At 40.4% G+C, this 23364-nt stretch overlaps 1 protein-coding gene across 2 annotated transcripts; it reads left to right on the forward strand.

Annotated features, from left to right (window-relative positions):
- Window positions 1–8992: 8992 nt before the first annotated feature.
- On the forward strand, window positions 8993–21623 carry LOC146633112 (SWI/SNF-related matrix-associated actin-dependent regulator of chromatin subfamily E member 1-like). Of its 2 annotated transcripts, none has more exons than XM_085351319.1 (11): window positions 8993–9057; window positions 9583–9640; window positions 10575–10618; window positions 11265–11363; window positions 12723–12815; window positions 13397–13528; window positions 14433–14604; window positions 14740–14912; window positions 15172–15273; window positions 15489–15726; window positions 19397–21623. In XM_085351319.1, exons 2-11 carry the CDS (start codon window positions 9634–9636, stop codon window positions 19777–19779), a joined length of 1443 nt encoding a protein of 480 aa, XP_085207445.1. In that variant the 5' UTR covers window positions 8993–9057; window positions 9583–9633; the 3' UTR covers window positions 19780–21623. The 2 variants fall into 2 exon arrangements, with proteins under 2 accessions (XP_085207445.1, XP_085207446.1); XM_085351320.1 differs by having other exon boundaries at window positions 12723–12803.
- Window positions 21624–23364: the final 1741 nt, after the last annotated feature.

Raw genomic sequence — 23364 nt, forward strand, 5'->3', positions numbered from 1 at the left:
TGCCCCCATGTGGCACCATTAAAAGGATATTGAATTAATTATTAGCAATTCAGGTTTGTAATGTACCTCAATTATCAATGTCAGAGTGTAGAAAACCCTAAAACATCCTGGGATCTTGAGGGGATTGCTGTTGGAGCTATATAAAAGTGAATTGATTTAAACTGAAAGAGCTTGCAGTCATATTACATATATCTACTAATATTTGTAAAATACAACAAGCACATTAACCGATGATTTTCTATAATAAGGGCACAGCTGTTAATACAGCTACATGACAATGCGTAAAGGGTACAAACAAACACACAGAGAGATGCATAAATTGCTGGTTTTACCAATTTATTTAACATTTTACAGATCTGTGTTCAGTGCAGGTTTTCCAAGAAGCCAGAGAAGCATCATTCAAAGCAAATATCAGTGATTAACCACATGAAGCTGAACAATCAAACTAGCTTAGACAACTAGCACAAAATCACTCTGAAAAAGTAGATTTACCACTGGAAAGTTATTTGCAGTTTTTCTTTACTTGCACCTTAACTGAAGCTGTGATGCCTTTTGACATTGTGGCCATGATGGTAACACTTTCACTTTTGTATGTGAGATTGGGGCCTTTGGCTGGGCCTCTGACAAATGTTGTGCCTGAGTTTTTGGACATCTCATGAAAGAGATCTCGGTTACACTCTGTGCCAATATCAAAGACTCCCAATCCACATTGATTTGGCTTCTGTTTTTATGGCACCTTGGACATGATGGCAATTTTTGCAGCTGCCTCTTTGGAAGAACTATTGCAAAGATCATAAGTGATGATGCTCACTGCTCCTTTAAGTCTGGATGGACGCTTGACAAACTGAGCCTCCCCTTCAGCAGATAGTTGAATGGTAGGTGGGAAGGGAATGGCGTAGCATCCACTCTTTGTGTGCACACTACACAGGAAAATACATCTCCATGAGAACATGTTTTAAAAATAGGGCAATATTTGAAGTCCAGCACTTTTTAACAACTCACCAGGGGTTACAAAGAGAATAAGTGGAACACTCATTCTTTATCTGTACAGTGTATGCACGATCTGTTGGCAGTGCCCCGGCAATACCTTGACCAATGCCAAACACATTCCCGATAATATCTGGTGCATCTACGACATTTTCCATCTCTGCAGTTTACCTGGTCAAAAAAAAAAATCCTTCACTTATTATTTTCTTCCTAATTGACAGTGTAAGACTGAGTTCATAGTCCATTGCCTTTAATACACTACTTTAAGCAGATGATGACTTTAGATGAGTGTTAATGAATATATTTATGTCATTTTACACTTTGTACTGCGAGAGAGTGCGAGCATCCAGCAAGCTTATAATATCCTTGGCACTTCCAGTAATAATCTCCGATTGTTTGTCAATAATCAGAGATAATTACTGCATTATTATTAGCACATACTTTAAGCAGTGATGTTTAGCTTGCATGTGAGCTACCTGGTAGCATACCATTTGACAGGACAAAACAATGACTACCATCTAATAAATAAGGACACGGAAAAAGCCTGCAAGGCGAGTTATAGCAGTAACATGATTCAAAGCCAACTGTCAACATATGGATAAACAATAGAAGGTCTGCAAAATGAATCAAAGCTTACTGAGAACTTATTCATTGATTTAATATGTAATCTGCAGGAACTTGAACTCATACAGAAAAATTTCTATCTTGCACATCATTTTTATTTTTAGGTAAATGTTTTTCTGTTTCCTGCAAGAAAAATGTGTTTGTTAAATTCCAGTACATAATACTGTACAAGTACAAGTAAAATTTCCTTTTACAATGCCCACATCCTAAACACATGACAAATAACCTTTATAACTTAAGAGGTAATGCATTTTTTTTTTTTTTGCCTTGAACATGAGTAATTGTCTGTAATGTCACTAAATCTTCTAATTTCAACAATTTCAATTTTATAAACAGATCATTTGTATGTTCTCTATATTTAACATTATGAACCATTCATACCATTTTCTACTGTAGCAAGCATAGGGGTTTTATATTACTCGCATATGTATTCTCCCACACTTCAGCACAATAACTGAGGTAGTAGAAAATTAGTGAGAAATATAAAATACATATTAATCTATGCCTATACCTAAAATATAAATATTTTTAACCATCTTTTTTCTAACATGTTAAATATGAGATTTACATATTTGCAAAATACAGAAACAATGGTGATAAAGTTGAACAGTATAAAATGATTAATAAATAGCTGTATGCATGTTCAAAGTCTTTTTTATTATTTTATGTATAAAATATAAGAATTTTTAAATATCACAACTTTCAGATAACACATAACTGTTTGGTGACGGTTGTAGGAGTAGTAGTAGCCATAGTCATATAGGCTATTTACTATACACAGTATGGACACAGTAACCTAATTAAAATTGATGATGATTTTGAGCTGTTGTTCTGGACTGGTCTGTGTCTTCATTCTCCCATTTTCCCTCTTTGTGTGCGGACGTGTATGTGCTGGCCTATGCACATTGTCGGGAACAGTGGAGTTTCCCACCTTCAGGCTAACACACGTGCTGAGAATGACACGCCTGTTCTGGATAATCTCATTTGGGCAGCTTCATAAGGAAGCAGAGGCGCTCCTCCTACTTTTCTTATTGTTTGCATTTATTGCGAAGTTTTGCGGAGACTTGAACTTCCAGCTGCTTTGACATTTTTGTTTTAGCTAAAAAAACAACAACTGTGTTTTCACTAGTAAAGGCCAAATGAAGCTTTCTGAAGCACTGAAGCATGTATCAAAAAAAGGGATCATTAGTCATTCATTACATTTAAACGCAGTCCTCTTTTGTTGGCTAAAAACTGAAAAGCAGCTAAATTCTACAAATTAAAATGAACGGCTTTATTATCATTAATGTCATGTGACGATTTTGTGTGAAATTAGGCTACAATTGTGGTTCTTTGAATGTGTATTTGTAGGGGTGAAGAAAAGCAATGTTATGTCTGTGTGATTGGAATTTTGATGAATAAACCATCCTTGTTTACACATGTGCCATAGTGTGTGCTCCCTTTGCTTGTGACTTCTGAACATTTATAAACTTCATAGATAAAAATACATTATATATAAAAATATATAAGACGCTGTTTTAAAAGGCTGGGAGTAATGCTTATGCTTACATGCTGTGTAACTGATCAGTGGACATGTTCATTTATATATAATATATTATAGCTTATAGGTATGATTTTACCCTGGGGTAGAATTGCTTATAAACAGATAAAATAAAAACATTACACATAAATTATTGTATTTGTTTTTTATTTAGGAATAGGCAGAGCATCCTCTCTTCCTCACGGGCTCCATGACTCATTATATTGCACACTGGTTCACTATTTTCGCGCATCACGCCACAAATCCTGGCAGTGATTTACTTCTGTATGAACCACTGAACAGGTACCGAAGCAATGATGTACTGAATGAAGCTCGGATGTGCCTGATCACGTGACTCTGACCAGATGAACCAAGCCTCGACACAGTGCTCCTGAAGCACTGTCTTGTTTTTATTGACATTATTACACAGCAGTGGGGAGTAGACTTTATCACAGTAGATGTCTTTCTGAAAGCGCTGTAACTAAGTTTAAGAATATAATCCACCCACTGTTATCATCTTCAATGCCCTGTACCATAGAGCAGAGCAGCTACCTGAACACTACACCATCAGAGGTCGATTATCTTGTTTATAATTTTACCTCCTCACTACGTACGACTCTGGATACTGTAGCTCCTGTGAAAACTAAGGTCTCAAATCAGAAGCACTGACTCTGTGGTATAATTCTCAAACACGTAGCCTAAAGCAGATGACTCGTAATCTGGAGAGGAAATGGCGTGTCACAAATTTAAAGGATCATCATTTAGCCTGGAGAAATAGTTTGCTGCTTTATAAGAAAGCCCTCCGCAAAGCCAGAACATCTTACTATTCATCACTGATTGAAGAAAATAAGAACAACCCCAGGTTTCTCTTCAGCACTGTAGCCAGGCTGACAAAAAGTCAGAGCTCTTTTGAGCCAACCATCCCTTTAATGTTAACTAGTTATGACTTCATGAACTTCTTCACAAATAAAATTTTAATCATTAGAGAAAAAATTACCAATAATCATCCCACAGATGTAATATTATCTACAGCTACTCTTAGTACCATTGATGTTCAGTCCTGCCATTAATTAATGCTTCAATCTTAAATGTGATCAACTTATCTCTAATAATCGGCTATGTACCACTCTTACTCTGGATGGCATTACCTTGGCCTCCAGTAACACTGTGAGGAACCTTGGAGTCTTTTTTGACCAGGACATGTCCTTCAACGCACAGATTAAACAAATATGTAAGACTGCGTTCTTCCATTTGCGCAACATCTCTAACGTTAGAAATATCCTGTCTCAGAGTGACGCTGAAAAACTAGTTCATGCAGTGTCACCTGGACACTGGCAGAGGGAATTATGTTAGGATGCTGTTCGTGGACTACAGTTCAGCATTCAACACAATAATTCCCTCTAAGCTTTTCACCAAGTTGACGGATCTAGGACTCACCTCATCACTGTGTCAGTGGATCCTCAACTTCCTCACAGACAGACCCCAATCAGTGAGGGTAGGAAAACAAGTCTCCCCCTCCATCTCACTCAGCACTGGAGTGCCTCAGGGCTGTGTTTTAAGCCCCCTGCTGTACTCACTGTACACTTATGACTGTGTAGCCACATCCGACACCACCTCCATTGTCAAGTTTGCTGACGACACTGCTGTTGTGGGCCTGATCTCCGACAACATCGAGACGGCCTACCTGGAGGAGATTAGGAACCTGGAGACCTGGTGCCAGGAGAATAACCTCCTCCTAAACATCAGCAAGACTAAGGAGCTGATCGTGGACTTCACTACAAAGCAGGCGAGGAATTACAAACCCCTCATTATCAGTGGCACGCCAGTGGAGAGAGTGGACAGTTTCCGATACCTGGGTGTCCACATCACTCAGGACCTGTCATGGTCCTGTCACATCAACACCCTGGTTAAGAAAGCCCGTCAGCGTCTCTTCTTCCTCAGAAGACTTAGAGACTTCCATCTGCCACTGAAGGTGCTCAAGAACTTCTACTCCTGCACCATCGAGAGCGTCCTGACGTCAAACATCTGCACCTGGTTTGGGAACAGCACCAAGCAGGACAGACGAGATCTGCAAAGGGTGGTGCGCTCGGCAGAACGCATCATTCAATCAGAGCTCCCTGACCTGCTGTCCATCTACACCAAGCGGTGCAAGTCCAAAGCTAGGAAGATTATGATGGACCTCTCCCATCCCAACAATGGACTCTTCTCACTGTTGAGGTCTGGGAAGCGCTTCCGCTCCCTTAAGGCCAAAACAGAGAGAATGAAGAGGAGCTTCTTCCCCCAGGCTATTCGGGGCCTGAACCAGGTGTAGGACTGGACTCTCCCAAACACGTCACTATAAGACTGGACTCTCACACACGTCACCACACGCACCACCACACATTTCCTATAATCCTATAATTCCTATAATTTATAATCCTTATCTTTATAATCTCTTCTGCTATTTGCACATTCTTTACTGTAAATTCTTAAGTTAATTTGTAAATTTTTGTAGTAAATTGTAAATATTGTAAAACTTTTCTTCTGTCATTTAATGGTCGGGCATTGTACAGCTACAAGCATTTCACCCCCATGTCATACTGTGTATGGTTGTGTGTGTGTGACAAATAAAATTTGAATTTGAATTTATTACTTCCAGGCTGGACGACTGTAATTCATTATTATCAGGATGTCCTAAAAACTCCCTGAAAAGCCTTCAGCTAATCCAAAATGCTGCAGCAAGAGTCCTGACAGGGACTAGAAAGAGAGAGCAGATTTCTCCTGTTTTGGGTTCCCTTCATTGGCTTCCTGTTAAATCCAGAATTGAATTCAAAATCCTGCTCCTCACATACAAGGTCTTAAAGTCTATTAGAGCACTTTTAGAGTACCATATCACCCTATTAGAGCACTTCGCTCTCGCTCTGCAGGCCTACTTGTTGTTCCTAGAGTATTTAAAAGTAGAATGGGAGGGAGAGCCTTCAGTTTTCAGGCCCCTCTTCTGTGGAAACAGCTTCCAGTTTGGATTCAGGAGACAGACACTATCTCTACTTTCAAGAAAACTTTCCTTTTTGCTAAAGCATATAGTTAGGGCTGGTATTTTAATGCCCGGCTGAGATAAAAGATACGGTCCCCACTCCAGCTCCAGTCACACTGCTTAACCCACCTGTTCCACAGAACCTGGTACAAACTTTTGGCTTGGACAACTCGTTACAACCTTCCAAGACGCTGGAGAGGTCACTCCCTATACCAGAAGTTTTTTAAGATGAGTTGAATAAAACTGTTGGTTTCCTAATGCAATGTTCTTTGGTGTTCCTTCAGCAGAGTCTCAGCTAGGGTCTAAGATTGGCTTCATGATGACCTTGCTTCATGGGAGAGCACTAAAGTGGGGACAGGCAGTATTGATAACACACCCGACACTGACTTTCAATGAATTCATCAGTAAAATAAAAATGTGTTCAAGGACTCTCATCCTTCTCCACCTCAGCTCAACCCCACCACAGTGAGTAAAAAGGACTTCAATCTGAGCTGGTCATCTCAAGCCAGTTCATTCTAAGACTGTTGATTGTTATAAAGTGTGACTGTTCGAATTATCTTTGCAATATTGTTGGGTTTCAGTACAATACAATATAAAGAACTTTAAGTTGACCGCTGTTGTGATTTGGCACTATATAAATAAAAGTGAAGTGAATTGAATTAAAAAAGTTTACAGTCATATATCTACTGATATTTCTAATGAATAGTAACTACAATAACATTAACCTATACTTTTCGATAATAAAGGTATTCTTGTTTATTAGATCTACATGACAACATGTAAACAGTACAGAAACTTAACCAAACAAAGCAGACACAACTTAACTCACAAACTGATCTAAAGACAAAGGCACAACCTTTATAGTGGTTTGGCCAAACCATTTACACACAATAGGGGGGAAAAAAAAGAAACACCACTACTAACTAAACAAAAAATAACGTAACAAAACCAAAAATACCCCTGTTTCTGACAAGCACTTGGTTGGTACAGCTGAGCAGGCATTATTGTGTTTTTCTCAGCCCTCGGCCACGCCTTTTGCGTGAAATGAGAAACAGCCACCTCCCCAAATCGGTTACTTAAAGAAAGAGAAACATAATTATTATAACAGAATACATTTTTTAAAACCACACAATGATGGTTTGTGTGCTTAATGCAAGGTGTGCTGCAGTCTGATATTGTGGCCATGATGGAACACTTTTGTGTTTGTTGCGCACTCTTTGTTGCGCACACTACACGGGAAAATGCATCTCCATGAGAACATGTTTTAATAATAGTACAATATTTGAAGTACAGCACTTTTTATAATTTTAACAACTCACCAGGGGTCACACAGGGAATAAGTGGAACACTCATTCTTTATGTTCACACTGCATGTGCACATAAAGTAAGTGCATTGATAACATCATAAAATGATTTTTCCAGAACAACGTTTGGAATATCTATTGGAATATTTATGTCCGGCATCTTCCGAGTATGTGCTCAAAGTTTTACAAAAGTTTTTCATTGTACTTCAGTCATTTTATTTTTCAGAGTCACTGCAGTGCAGAACAATTTCTCTCGTGTTTCTGTGTTTCCTGCACTGCAAGTTAAATTCCAGTAAAAGATTGTAATGATTACAAGACTTGTATTATTATTATTAAATGAACGTTAACATGATGAGGAATCCAGAGCTATGTCTAATTGTATGTCAGTTGAATTACAGTGTAGATATTTTTTCTACACTGGCGGTTTTTACAAATATCAGTGGAATTGTGAAAGACATTGAAAGATATAAGGTTGTTTTCAAAGAGCTCATATCTTAGCATCCATCCTTTACATTACTGCCATCTTGTGGCTTGCTATTGTCTTTGCAACCAGAATTAACACTAAAAATGGCGCCAATGGAATTTCTTTTAACCCTACCATGTCATCAAAGTAGCAAAAGAGGGCAACAAATGTCTTTTTTAAAAACTGACCAATATGATTTGGTATGAAAAGCGTACTTCAGACTGAGAGTATGAGAAATAAAAATGGGGAGGAACTGACCACTGTAACAAACATGGAAAATTATTTCGTTTTAAGAATAGCATAGTATGAAGTCTGTAGGTTTTACTACTGTGAAATATAATGCCAAAGAAAGAGCCATAAAAATCTAGGTAAGCAACAGGAAAGTCAGTAACCAGAACTCAATGGATGGATGTAGCTTCCAGATCTGAATAGTGAATGTGTTTTTTTCTAATGACCAACAGTGGGCATCGATTCTGGTTTCGCAGGTTGTGTACTGTATGACGTCAAGAGATAGTTTCCTGATAACTGGCTCTGTTGCTGGTGTTACCTCTTATTGAATGGGACATTAATTTTATTTTGTAAATTATAATATTTATTTGATGTCACAAAGATGGCTAAACCAGAGTACATTCACTGGCTAATGGCTTGTCAGCCATGAAGAACAAAGAGCATGAGGTGTCACACTGAGATCAAGTCCATTTTCAGAAAACCAACTAGCTTCACAACAGGACTTCCCCAACTTAGGGTAATATCACAGGGATGACAGAACTCTTTTAAACACAGACTCACTGGTTAAAGGATTGACTAATAAATCCTTCTGTCTTACAACCACAGGAATCCCCTGCTGGCCTTTATCCTGGCTTAAGGCATTTGATGGTTTCGCTTTTCTGGCAAGAAGATACATCAATATCTTCCACGGTTTACACATACTTTTAAGTGGTTTGGAATACAAAAATTAATAGTTTGGATGTTGGGATATTTTAAATACATGAAAAAAAAGTATTTTAACACAAATATACTTTTATTATGAAATGCTCATTTCTTATCCGTCGGACGACCTGCTTGAAAAATATCATTTCCGGTGTGTGAGTGAGAGGCGGAACAAGCGGCCCTACAGAGGGAACAAAGGACGGTTAAGTGAATTGCTGTATGTTGTTCCCAGCATGCGTGTATATATAAATATATGCACGTATTTATATTTTAAAAAGTGTCACTGTTGCATTTTGTAACTTCGGGGAAGAAGCGGGAAAACATTTTCATGTGCCAGAGGAAACTTGGGCTGGTTGATTAATTGATGTTGGTTGATAGCGGGAGCTGGTGACTTCTTCGTTAACCTAGCTTTAACAGCAAGGCTTATACTGACGTCGCTTAAGCGTTTTGCTCTTTAAAAGTGTCACATAGTTTTGAATGAAAGCATATTCGTGTTTGCTTACTTTTATTGTTTGGACCTAGAGCCATTAAATTCGATGGATAACTCGTACGAATATGGGACAAAGAGGTTTTGGTGTCGGCGAGTTTAGCTAGTAGGCCTTGTAAGCTAATGCTAACCCAGTCAGCCATTGTTGTTGTTATCCGCTCATTTACCGGTGCTTTTTTCTTCTTCCTCGTTCTACGCCAAAACTACAGAGTGGACTGTAGTTGAGTTCCTTTCTCTTTATGTTTCCCTCTTCAGCTTAACCAGCATGAAAATAGCCTCCATTCCATAGGCCGCTCCTCAGCTGCGATGTCAAGTAAGTAAATAAATCAGTCATTGATATCCTTTATATGCCAACACCTGTCTCATTCTATGGTTCATATATATATGCGACCAGTACACTGGGGAAAATATGTAGGAATACTATTTCATTAAGTAAGGGACTCAGATAACATAAGGCACATTTTTGCGCTGTTTTTGCACATAGGATGCCTCATGCAGAATTTTAAGCTTTAGGTTGCCATGCTTCATAGTGTCATGCTGTCTAGATCGGTGGACTTTTCAATAAAAACAATATTGAAGAGTGTGTACAGTTGCACTATTTCTCATAGAATCAGATTTGTGTCCTATATGTACTATCTGCCTCTTTAGTCAGTTCCTCGTGTTTTGTATAGACTCAAAGTCAACTGATTCAAACTGGAGATAGTGATGGTAGCCTTTGTTCTGCTCTGCGGTCACATTGAGTTTGACGTTGCAGTGAAATGAGGACTCTGGACTTGAGATGCAGAACACAGTGGTGGAGTTTGAAAATGTACAACTGACAGTTAAGACCCAGAAGAGCATCAGAGTAACACTCAGGACCAGCACAGGCTGGTCGATAAAGTGAAATGCTACAGATCTAGTTTTTTGGCATTAATGGAAATGTAAAAATAAGGAATTGTCTATGGCTGAAAACTGAAAGTAATACTGAATTGCAAAATGTACCTGGGTGACAGCAGCAGTCAGTTGGATTACCTCATATAGAAGTGCATCTCTTTTCAGACATTCATGATGCAGAGGAGTGAAAAATGGGGCTGAAGTACTTTCACAGTAGACAGTTAGGAAGAACCCTCACTGTTCACACTCAAGTGGTATTATTGTCAGGCAAAAGTAAACAGCAGGGAAAACATGTCATTTGTACAGAGCAGGTATGCAAGGATTGACTAACATTTTTTTTCTTTTTCTCTTTTTTTTTTTTAAACTTTGAACAGAACGACCATCCTACGCTCCTCCCCCTCCCCCTGCCCCAACAACAGTAAGTGTCCCACTTTTAGCACCAGTCTTAGTGTTCATGGTTTAGCAGCCAAGGGCCATGTTATTTTTTTGCTTCTTTTCTTTGTTACTTTCCTTTAAATCTTTAATGTGTGAACGTGCCAAGGTTGCCACAAACCTTGTTCTTCAGTTCTCTATCATCGCTTTCACCCCTTTTTCCTGTCATGCCACACGTTTTTTTTTTTAGGTCTTGCACCAAAGGTGTTTGAGATTACTGATGGGGATCAAGTTAGTTTGTTATTTGACTGAAGAGCTTTGCAGAATCTACCTTGGCTGATGTTATTAGTAGACATATGTGAAGTAACAGAATACATGCTTGTTTTGATGCTTTTCATTTCCTTACATTCAGATGCAGTGCAAAGCACTGTGTAGAGCTGAAATCTGCTGATACACACTCAGTTAAATAAGTTTTTGTTGTGCACTAATTCTTAATGCCATCCAGTTGCCTTTTTTGCCTTGCATGATAAGATCATGGAACAAACAAATCAAAAAGTCAACATATATATATCTATATATACATGTATTTTCATGTTTCCCCCTCCTTTTCACTTATTTATGTTTATCCCTCTTCCTCCTCTTGTGTGTGAGCCATTTCTCATTCGTGTTTTGTCTCATTTGTCTTCCATCAGCAAATGCCTTCCACCCCAGGGTTTGTGGGCTACAACCCTTACAGCCATCTGGCCTACAACAACCTCCGACTGGGAGGGAGCTCCGGAGGCTCCAGCAGGGTAATGAATTGATGGAGCGATTTGGAAAAACAAATTAAATGTAACAGAAAGTGTAAAGCACAAGTAAATGTTTTGGATTGAATAAAGGGCCCAGGTATGAGAAGAATGATAGGATTGTAAGAAAGGCTTAGACTGTATATTGAAGTGGGGAAACTGAATATATGACTTGCAGCTTTAAAGAGCTTCAGTTGCGTGCATAAATGTGTGTTGAAAAAACAAATTAATGCATTAAAAAAAAAGTAAGATGTGATGTCAGTTGGAACGTAACATTTGATGACAGCTCTGCTTTTGGAAAAAAATATAAACGGAATAAGATTTATTTTCATATTGACCTGGGGGGGGGGGAATAAAACGTTTTCAATGTGACCAATCCGGCCTCAACAGTTCCTGCACTGCAGTTAGCAGTAATCAAGTCAGATAGAAAGTAGATCTGCTCTTGTCGGACTAGAACACAAGCCTTCCTGTGGGTGTGCATGGTGGCATAGGCAAAACACTACCTTTGTGGTGAATGTGTTCCTTTATTGTTTGAATTATCTTCAAAAGATGTTTTGCCCTTGCCAAATTAGCCAAACGTTGCTAGTTCTTTCAGCACAACCTAAAACCGAATCTGAGATAACTTGTATCACAACAGTAGTTGCCAACCTTTTGTTAAACAAGGTTTTTTCCTTCAGGCTCTGAGTGCACTTGCATAAAACAAGATATATTACAGCAGAACAAAACACCGAGAAAGCAATGCTACAGGAAACTGTTCACTTTGAAAATTTATTTATTTTCCCACTCATTGTGCACTCAGTCAGTGGTGCTGTTTTCTAACATTAACACACATCAGAGCTGGCAGCTTGATTTGTTCACACGTAATCCTCTAGAATTACAATCCCAAAATAAAGACAATGTTGGAATTTCATTTTTTTTGTAACAAAACCAAAGTGAACAGCCAAAACAAAAAAAAACATTTTCTGCATCACCAGTTAGGGGGTGATAGTAATGTAAATGAGCAGCCTGTGAAACATCTAAACATCATTTGCCTTACAGAGATGCTCTGAAACACTTAAAGCCATTCTTTGGCTTGTAGAACATCTTAACACATCAAAATTGTTTTTATCTGACTGTATGAAAGCATTAAGGAACATTTCAGTATTGTGTATTGTCATGTTTACATTCACATCTGTTGTTTTACCTTTTCCACAAACCATATCAGATCATAATCAGCAGATGTTTTATGATAGTTTTTGTTTTTTCTGTTCACTCTCTAAACCTGGCCCTTGTTTGTTTGTTTCCCTTTGGCTTCATACCTTCCATCTCTCCATTCATACTTTTTCCTCCTTCTTCTTTGTGCCCCCTCTCTCCTTCTTTCCACAGAACTCCTCGGGCATCACCGTCCCAAAGCCTCCCAAACCACCAGACAAGCCACTGATGCCATACATGCGGTACAGCCGGAAGGTAAGCAGGAAGGTAAGACACCCATCCACGGTGTCTGCTTTTACTGCTTGTCCTCCCATCCCCCTGAAAAGCTGGCAGGGGTTTGAGGGTGGGAAACAGCCAAGCCATGACGCCTCACCACCACCTCAGCCACCTAGTGGAGGCTCTCCACTTTGTTTCCGTTGACTCACAGTAGCCTTCTGTGTTTGTCAACATGCAAAATTGCTACATCTCCATATGTTTCCTCTTACGGGGATAATCTGTCCCTGGCACTCTATTTTTCCCCCTTATAGGCTCATCTCTTGCCTGCTTTTCTCTAGTTCAGAGCTGTAATTTTAACACTGTATTCTCAAAAACAAAATGTGATCTAAAGGATCCTGCATTTAGAAAAAAATTGAATTCCATATATAAGTGAATATTTTCCATCATGCTTTCTTGCAGCACTTAAGTAGTTATGCTTTTCCTTACTAATAATTTCATCCACTGTTTCTTACCTCTGTACTTTGCTTCCCGTATTTCCTTTGTATTGTAACAGTCAATGTCATTTGATCCTGCGTGTGTGTGTGTGTGTGTGTGTGTGTGTGTGTGTTTGTGTTTTGATGTGAATATGAAAGGTATGGGACCAAGTAAAGGCTTCCAACCCAGACCTAAAGCTGTGGGAGATTGGAAAGATTATTGGGGGCATGTGGAGGGACCTGAGTGATGAAGAGAAGCAGGACTACCTTAATGAGTACGAGGCTGAGAAGGTAAGGAGGAGCAAGAGTCTAAGGCTACGTTCACACTGCAGGCGAAAGCGCATCAAATCTGACTTTTTTGACCCTATGTGACCCATATCCTATCATGGTATGCTAGCGTGAACAGCACAAATCCGATCTGGGTCACTTTCGTATGTGGTACTGAATCCGATACATATCTGATGTTTTAGAAAGCGACTGTTGTTTGAATGGTCATGTCACATTAAATCCGCCTTTTGCATCACTGACACAAGACAGACGCCAATTATCAGCGCCGGAGACGTGCCCGAGAAGACATCGTGAATGCTTCCTGGTCATCCAGTGTAGATGTTAGTGAAACTGTTTGGAAGTCAACGTTGGAGAAACGTGAACATTTTGTTTGTACTGTATAATCTGCAGATTCTGACAGAAATCTGCAACTATCCTTTGAAGCACCGCTCCTCTCTAAAATAGCAATAAGGGTCATCATTAGGCCATATGTAAATAACAAAATAACTTTATAACTTAAAGCAAAATTGGGAAACGTAAAGTCCGAAGCAAGTCTTTATGTTAAGGGCCATCAGTCAAACAATACTGTTTGGTCTGGGTCTAAACAGCGCGCGTTGTGTGTGACATCTTCTTTTGCGCATGCGGGCCGCTTTGAGGGTTCACACTAGAGCACGTTTGCTGTCACATTTTATTTGTAGTGTGAACAAGCAGACAAGAAAATCGGAACTGAGCATTAAGACCTGCAGTGTGAACGTAGCCTAAATTTCTTTTGTAAGTAACCCGTTGCTCTTGGATACCTTCTTTACATGTTGGCAGTTCAACAGCAGTTGTAGAAGTGACAACTAAAGAATCCCTGCATTGAAAAATAAGAAATGATCAGAGTTGTTTTAAAGGGCTTGTTTTCTTTTCCTGTCCCTCTTCCTCTTAGATTGAGTACAATGATTCTTTGAAGGCCTACCACAACTCACCTGCCTACTTGGCCTACATCAACGCCAAGAACCGGGCTGAGGCGGCAATGGAGGAGGAGAGCAGGCAGAGGCAGTCACGTATGGACAAAGGAGAGCCGTACATGAGCATTCAGCCTGCTGAAGATCCTGATGGTAGGTTAATTATGAAGCTATCTATGATTTTTAATCATGGCTTCACAATGTAATGTAATGCGCTTAAAATAAACACTGACCTGTCTGTCTGTCCTCGTCATGGTTCTGCCCATCTTGTCTTTTCGCTCCACCTAGATTATGATGATGGTTTCTCAGTGAAGCACACAGCAGCAGCTCGCTTCCAGAGAAACCACCGGCTCATTAGTGACATCCTCAGTGAGATTGTGGTGCCCGACGTCCGCTCTGTGGTCACCACAGCCCGCATGCAGGTCCTCAAGAGGCAGGTTCAGTCTCTTATGGTGCACCAGGTATGTTAGCAGGACATTTTTGCTTCCATTTTGTTACTTTGTTTTTTAGCTTGTAAAGCTAATGTGGTGTTAATATTACTCAAACTGACTTCAAAAGCATTGTTTACACTTTAATATAAATGTGCATTCCTCAAATGGGATTGGCTTCCTTGTGACAAGATTTTTGCTTACAACCAAAAGTAGTTGCACTAGTTTTATAAACTGTTTCACATTTAAAAGGAAGGATCTATTCCTGCTGATTGATTGCTTGTGATTTCAGAGGAAACTTGAAGCTGAACTTCTTCAGATCGAGGACCGCCATCAAGACAAGAAAAGACGTTTTCTGGAGACCACTGACTCATTCAATACTGAGCTGAAGCGGGTAAAGCAGCACTGTTTATTTACCTAGAGAGAGCTGAGTGTGTAGGAAGGAAGAGCTTTATTTCTAGATGACTAAATATCCCTTTAGATAGAAATTTGTCACCACAGACTGTTGTGTTGTAAGTGTAGGCCTACTACTTTCCCTTTGCCTTCAGTCTTATGACATTTGCAACTTTTTAAATTCATTTTGTTTAATTGAGTCTTGTGTGTTTCCAGCTGTGCAGTCAGAAGGTGGAAGTGGATATGGAGAAACTAGCAGCAGAGATGGCTGCCGCTGAAGAGGCAGCAAGGCGCCGGGCAGAGGAGCGGGAGCGGGAGGCCGCTGAGCAGGCAGAGAAAGCTGCTCAACAGCAACAGGAGGCTGCTGGAAACAAAGCTGCAGAGAAGAGCAGCACTAATGCTAGCCCCACCTCAGGGACCAAGGAGGAGGACAAACCTACACCAATGGAGACAGGTACCAGTGGGGGGGACACAAAGACATACACAGGGGGGTGGGGAGGGTGTCTGGTTGGTGAGTCTATCCTTGGGTGCTTCATTCTGCAAGCCAAATATCCTTGGGAAAAATACAATCCCCAAGATTCATCCATCAATGTGTGAGATGGAAAGTGCTTGTGTGAATAAGGCATGTTGGATAAAACGCTTTAAATCTTAAAACTTGTTTGGATTTAAGTACAATCATAATCCACCTGATAGCCACTGGGTTGATGGAGGAGTCGTTCAAAGCAGTTTCACTGTATATACAGTGGGGCAAAAAAGTATTTAGTCAGCCACCGATTGTGCAAGTTCCCCCACTTAAAATGATGACAGAGGTCAGTAATTTGCACCAGAGGTACACTTCAACTGTGAGAGACAGAATGTGAAAAAAAAATCCATGAATTCACATGGTAGGATTTGTAAAGAATTTATTCGTAAATTAGGGTGGAAAATAAGTATTTGGTCACCTCAAACAAGGAAAATCTCTGGCTCTCACAGACCTGTAACGTCTTCTGTAAGAAGCTTTTCTGTCCCCCACTTGTTACCTGTATGAATGGCACCTGTTTGAACTCATCATCTGTATAAAAGACACCTGTCCACAGCCTCAAACAGTCAGACTCCAAACTCCGCCATGGCCAAGACCAAAGAGCTTTCGAAGGACACCAGGAAAAGTATTGTAGACCTGCACCAGACTGGGAAGAGTGAATCTACAATAGGCAAGCAGCTTGGTGTGAAAAAATCAACTGTGGGAGCAATCATCAGAAAATGGAAGACATACAAGACCACTGATAATCTCCCTCGATCTGGGGCTCCACGCAAGATCTCATCCCGTGGGGTCAAAATGATCATGAGAACGGTGAGCAAAGATCCCAGAACCACACGGGGGGACCTGGTGAATGACCTGCAGAGAGCTGGGACCAAAGTAACAAAGGTCACCATCAGTAACACACTACAACGGCAGGGAATCAAATCCCGCAGTGCCAGACGTGTTCCGCTGCTGAAGCCAGTGCATGTCCAGGCCCGTCTGAAATTTGCCAGAGAGCACATGGATGATACAGCAGAGGATTGGGAGACTGTCATGTGGTCAGATGAAACCAAAGTAGAACTTTTTGGTATAAACTCAACTCGTCGTGTTTGGAGGAAGACGAATACTGAGTTGCATCCCAAGAACACCATACCTACTGTGAAGCATGGGGGTGGAAACATCATGCTATGGGGCTGTTTTTCTGCCAAGGGGACAGGACGACTGATCCGTGTTAAGGACAGAATGAATGGGGCCATGTATCGTGAGATTTTGAGCCAAAACCTCCTTCCATCAGTGAGAACTTTGAAGATGAAACGAGGCTGGGTCTTCCAACATGACAATGATCCAAAACACACCGCCCGGGCAACAAAGGAGTGGCTCCGTAAGAAGCATTTGAAAGTCCTGGAGTGGCCTAGCCAGTCTCCAGACCTCAACCCCATAGAAAATCTGTGGCGGGAGTTGAAAGTCCGTGTTGCTCGGCGACAGCCCCAAAACATCACTGCTCTCGAGAAGATCTGCATGGAGGAATGGGCCAAAATACCAGCTACTGTGTGTTAGGGCTGCTCGATTATGGCAAAAATGATAATCACGATTATTTTCACTGAAATTGAGATCACGATTATTTGACGATATTTATTTAACCCTTTAAGACCTACTATAGAACCAAGTCCACCAGAGCTTATATTATTTTTTTACATGCTGTAGTGCCATTTGTGGGAGCATTTCAAGTTGCTATACATCAATACAACTGTTATAGCCCATATTTTAATAATATGTATGCATTAAGTCCATAGTAATTACATAAAGTGCAAAAAAGTGCAATAAACTACAAAAAAAATTGAAAATCGCTTTTGTTTTGTTTACATATATTTCTACTTGGAGAAATTTAAGAGGTTTATCCCTCAAAACTTTAAATACAATAAAGTTGCAAAAAATAGTTTCCCACCACAGGAAATTTATTTTGAGTGTCTTCATAGTTTTATTTTGGAGATACAGCAATTTTTATATACTGCAGGAAAAACAAAAAACAATCCTATGATGCAAATTTGCAAAGCAAACAGCATGTGCATCATTTCACTGTGGGAAGTGTTACGAACAGCTGATAGGAACGGCAAAGCGTGTTTCTGGAATATTATGTTTTTGTTCCTGCAAGCGCTTTTTATGCAATTTTTGCAAAGCTATATGTGGAACGAAACCGTGACCGAGGACAAGCTGATGGCATAAGATGTAAGTACAACTCCTCCGGTTTCATATGCAAAACAAATTATTGCGCTAGCTTACACGGTTCAGGTTCTACAGGGATTTAACAATAGTTACGCAAAACGGAGCGTGCTGCTCTGACCGGCTTTAAAGGGTTAACAATGACTTTAAAAAAATAATATAAAATAGTGTGCAACACCACTGAAGTTCACTGAAGCTTCCCTCGGGTCCTCTTAATCAGCGGTCTCCAACCTTTTTTGCGCCACGGACCGGTTTATGCCCGACAATATTTTCACGGACCGGCCTTTAAGGTGTCGCGGATAAATGAGGGAGGGGCTAATAATCGGCTCAGTCATTTTTAATGATCGTTGAAAGCCCAGATCGTAATCGTGATTAAAATTCGATTAATTGAGCAGCCCTACTGTGTGTGCAAACCTGGTAAAGACCTATAGTAAACGTTTGACCTCTGTTATTGCCAACAAAGGTTATGTTACAAAGTATTGAGTTGTATTTTTGTTATTGACCAAATACTTATTTTCCACCCTAATTTACGAATAAATTCTTTACAAATCCTACCATGTGGATTCATGGATTTTTTTTTTTTCACATTCTGTCTCTCACAGTTGAAGTGTACCTCTGGTGCAAATTACTGACCTCTGTCATCATTTTAGGTGGGGGAACTTGCACAATCGGTGGCTGACTAAATACTTTTTTGCCCCACTGTAGATAGGTTTGGTCAGTGGAGTTAATTTTTTTCTTTAACTGTTTTATTAATTTTGCAGAGCTCACAAGTAGCAATGAACATTTAAATCAGATTTACTGGGACGTTACCCAGTTATGACTCCGCACCTTTGATGTGTACTATAATGCCTTCATTATTTGTATTGACTGAATTGTGGGACCAACAGAATGAATGAAAAGGCTTTTTTAATTACTCCAAATTGTAAATGTTGCTAATGGCTAACATGGCTGTCAGCTTATTACTAATAGTTAAACAGCTAGCTAATGTGCTGCATGATAGGTTAACATTTATGAAAACTGTTTAGTACGTAGATGTTGTTGACACAATACTTCTACTGACCTCTCAAAGTGCTTTAGTGCTTGTACAGCGCTTTGAGGTGACTGTTGTTTTCGATTTCGATAAAACTGGATTGGATTGAAACTGCTGTAAATGTCAGGTACAGCTACTATTACTTTAGTTTTAGTTGAGTTTTAGCAACATCTCAAGTAAAATTAATCAAAACTGAGCAGAGTTTAGTGGACACAGCATTAAACATCGTTTATACAAATATTGCACTTTTAAGAGTGGTTTAATTCTATTCTTCATTATTCAGGTTTTAAATGTCAATGACATGTGTCTTTAAAGACGGCTTATTTTTTAAATCAGATGTGTTTATACCAAATCTGCATCCATTCCTTTCTTTAGATGAGGCCGCACCTGCAGAGCCGCTTTCAGACCCCCAGGTGGCTCCACCACCACCACCATCTGATACTTCATCGTCTTCCTCTGATAAAGCAACACCTCCCCCTGAGCTCCCCAGGGAGAGCAGTACTCCCAACAGCAGTGCCCCCAGTGATGATGGGGGCAGCAGCAACAGCATGCCTCCTCCACCCTCAGACATCCCACCTGGAGCAGCAGCATCAGGCTCATTCCCAGACCCACCTGTAGGCCAAGAAGCCAACCTCAGTACAGCTAATCCTAATGAGGCCGCAGCACCAGCCCCTCCCTCAGAAGAAGCAACCCCTCCACCACCACCACCACCACCACTACTGACCCCCAGTCAGAGCAGCCAGCAGTACGATATGTAGTAGTGCTGCCTGTACAGTGATGGGTGTAGATGTCCTCCTGGTGCTGCAGCTCTCCCTCTCTGGATGGAGCAGCAGTGTTGTAGTGATGCAGAAGAAGTGGCTCTGTAACAGCTGAGAAATACTGATTGGTTGAGAGGTGTAAAAGTAAAGTCAATACAAAAAAAAATAGTGCGAGAGTGACGTAGATTTTCATCATCCAGCTTCATGTAGCTGCACCAAACGCAGGGAAAGTAGGATTTCCTTTAAAGCTCTGTATGCCTCCTGTAACTTTACTCAGCATGCCTGGTCTGATAATCTGACTTAATTGAAACGTCACCAAAGAGTACAACACCTGGCCCTCTTTGAGTTTGTGCTCCAGGCACTGTGAGAGCATTTCCTCTTTTCTAATCAGGTCACTTGATGTTATTTTTTTTTAAAGTAATCAGATACACACTCAGAAATAGGATAACACAGGGCTGTGAAACAACTGCTCAGCACAAACCGCACCACCGAGTCTGAAAGTCCGTTTACTTTTATCATCAGGGTTTGTATCCCCAGCACTGAGGTCAGAAGTGAATCAATCTGTTAGTGAGACTGTTTTCTTCTTCTTTTTTTCTCTCTCTTTTTTTTTTTAAGACTATAAAAAGGTTTAACAAAAACAAACCTGAATCACGACTGACTTCAGAGTGAAACGGCTTCAGATGAACGAGAAAAAGCAGCCACGTGCCCCTTATGGTTCAAATAAACACCTGAGATGAGGCTTACTGTATAGACAGGATGTGGTTGAAACACACACATCTGCATGCATTAAGCACATTAACAACCAGTCACAACATTGAAACCACCTCCCTGCTGTTGTCCACTTCATTACTGCAGTGTGAGTGTATCTATGATGTTGTGGTGCTGCAGCGGCTGAGCTTGTTGGTATGCAGCAGCGAGTAGGTGAATCTCAACAACCAGATGAAGGCTGGTAGCCAAGTTTTCCCAGCACAACTGTGATGATCATCAGAGGTTTCAATGCTGTGGCTGTTACGCTCCATGTTTGTTTGTTTATTTTTTGGACCACTGCAGAGTTTTATTTTGCGATTCATTTTGAGAAACCTGACATATGTTAAAGGGCCAGCTCTGACAAAAGGACCTCAATATTTTCAGCTCTCACTTATTGAAAAACCTCAATTTTCTAGATAAATTTCATTTGCAGAACTACTACTGTTACTTTTTTGTCTTTTGTGATTTAGTGAACCTTATTAAACGAGTGTAATCCAGGGCAACCTTGGTAATTTGTACTCTTGAATCAGATGCCATTTTAACACACACCCTTGTAAAGTCAGCATCAATTGATTTTTCCATATTCTGCATGTTTGGCTATGTACTAACCTTACCCATGTATGAATCTGAGTGCAGGTCTTGTATAGCTGGAGATGAGGAAAATTAAAGTTCAATACAAAACGCATGAAGATCCCAGCAAATAAATAATGATGGGATCATCTCCAGGGTATTTTTAAAAAATCTGAATAACATGTCTTGCTTTGAGTGTAAAACATTAACTTGGATATTTGTTCCCCTGTATTGAAGTCTAAGTAGAAAGAACTGACACTTGTACTCAGTTAATTTAATTTTTGCTCATTTAACCTGTAAAAGCTTCTCTGTGAGGCGAGGCTTTTGTTTAGACCACAGATTCCTGCTGGCACTACATGCATCTAACTTCACCAGAGAAATGCACAGGTAACCTCACTTATTCATTCAAAGGACTGTTTTCTTACTTGGACTGTTTTTTGGTAGTATGCCTGTCTTTTTTTTCTTTTTTTTTTGCATTTTTCTTTTCTACTGTCTGAACTTGTTGACCCAAATAAAGATGATTTGTCTTTCTGCTACACCTGTTTTTTTTTTGTTTTTTTTTGTCTCCCGAAAGTAAGACTGGATAAGGAGGTTAGTGACAATTTCACTCTCGGAGAAAGATGTTAAGAGTGAGCCAGTGGGTTTTGCTAAGAGGAGGGCTCAGCAACTGATATAATCTGGTACCGAAAGCATATACAGGTCCTTCTCAAATAATTAGCATATCATGAAAAGGTTCTCTAAACGTGCTATTAACCTAATCCTCTGAATCAACGAATTAACTCTAAACACCTGCAAAAGATTCCGGAGGCTTTTAAAAACTCCTAGCCTGGTTCATTACTCAAAACCACAATCATGGGTAATCATGCCGACCTGACTGCTCTCCAGAAGGCCATCATTGACACCCTCAAGCAAGAGGATTTCCCCCCAATTTCGCTATATAAATAAACATTATATAATATCTCCAGCTGAAGCACAGAAATTGGGGACAGACTTATAAGAGCAAAGCCTGCAGCTCCACCGCAGGAAATAAGGAGGAAGTCTGACTGTTGAGGCTCAACTTTCCAAAGAGTTTCCACGGAGTGACGAACATTTTAAAAGCCTGGAATCAGAAAGTCTGATGTGAAAAAAAAAGTCAGATTACAAGAAAAAAGAAGAAAACAGGTGGAGGATAAGGAGCTGTCAGCCTCAGGTGAGAAACCCACTGCCAAAGTTTCCAAGGAATTATACTGCAAGTGATGGTCAAAGTCATTTTTGTCATTTGTTCATAAGAAGGAATTGTAAATGTAATCCTAAAGTAGTAAAATATTGATAAATTACAGATTTATGTGTATGCACTGTTAGTAAATGAGGCCCACTGAAATAACCTTACTCTTGCAAGACATGTATGTATAGAATGATGCTCCAGAAATCTTTCAGTTCACACTCCATACAGCTGTTTTCTTACATTTACTGCAAATTAACCATTTACCTGTTATACCATCTATATGTCAAGCTTCCCAGTCTCACATTCAGCTGTTGGAGGATGAGATCTTCGCTCCTCAAGCGATAATCCCCCCTTGGACTGTCTTGGTGCAAAACCAAGACATAAATCATGTCTCCTGGAAGGGGGAGGACGTACCACAGGCAGGGCACAGCGAGCTTAAATCTCTGAAACCAACTGGCCTTCACTTCCTACGAGACAGAGAAGCTCTTCTACCCCTGTATACGAGAGGAAACAGGACTGGACAACCGTGAATAGGAAGGTTAACAACAAACCTTCAAAACAACTGAACACCAACGACCAGGACCAGGATCTTCCCCAGTCCCCCAAACCCCTGACAGGCCATCACCCCCATCACCCTCCTCCCCCTCCCTTTCTCCCTCCTCCCCACACCTGAAATTCACTGAAGAGATGATGGAGCGGGTCAATGCTGGGCTCAGATCTACCCCCCGGCCCAATCCCTCTTTGTCCCCCATAAACCCCCCACCAAAGCAGCCAAAGGTTCGCCACCGAGCCCCACCCTCAACAGAGCAATCGAAGTCACATTGCCCAGCCTCGCCCCACTTAGTTCCTCCTTACCACCTTCATGCTTTGTCTCCGCAGTCTGATGTGTGATGTGTGGAGGGTCCGGGCTGCGAGGATTATGGCAGTGGTGACTTTTCCCAGGAGAAGCTGGGACCCTGTTTACTAGAAGGTTTTAAAATTTCTGTACTTTTAGGTGACAGAAGGAGACATGTGGCCTGGTCAAAACACAGAGAGCTGCACTCTAAAAGATCTTTAAATATAGT

The sequence above is a fragment of the Diplotaxodon limnothrissa genome, linkage group LG4 (genome assembly GCF_057381915.1).
Source record: "Diplotaxodon limnothrissa isolate DT_005_m linkage group LG4, D_limnothrissa_male_GT1.1, whole genome shotgun sequence".
Lineage (NCBI taxonomy): Eukaryota > Metazoa > Chordata > Actinopteri > Cichliformes > Cichlidae > Diplotaxodon > Diplotaxodon limnothrissa.

Excerpts from the sequence above, each read along its gene's own strand:
- LOC146633112 (XM_085351319.1), top strand. Across the intron at positions 14,605-14,739 it reads GCCTGCTGAAGATCCTGATG|ATTATGATGATGGTTTCTCA; the intron begins GTAGGTTAATTA and ends CGCTCCACCTAG. Across the intron at positions 15,274-15,488 it reads TCAATACTGAGCTGAAGCGG|CTGTGCAGTCAGAAGGTGGA; the intron begins GTAAAGCAGCAC and ends GTGTGTTTCCAG.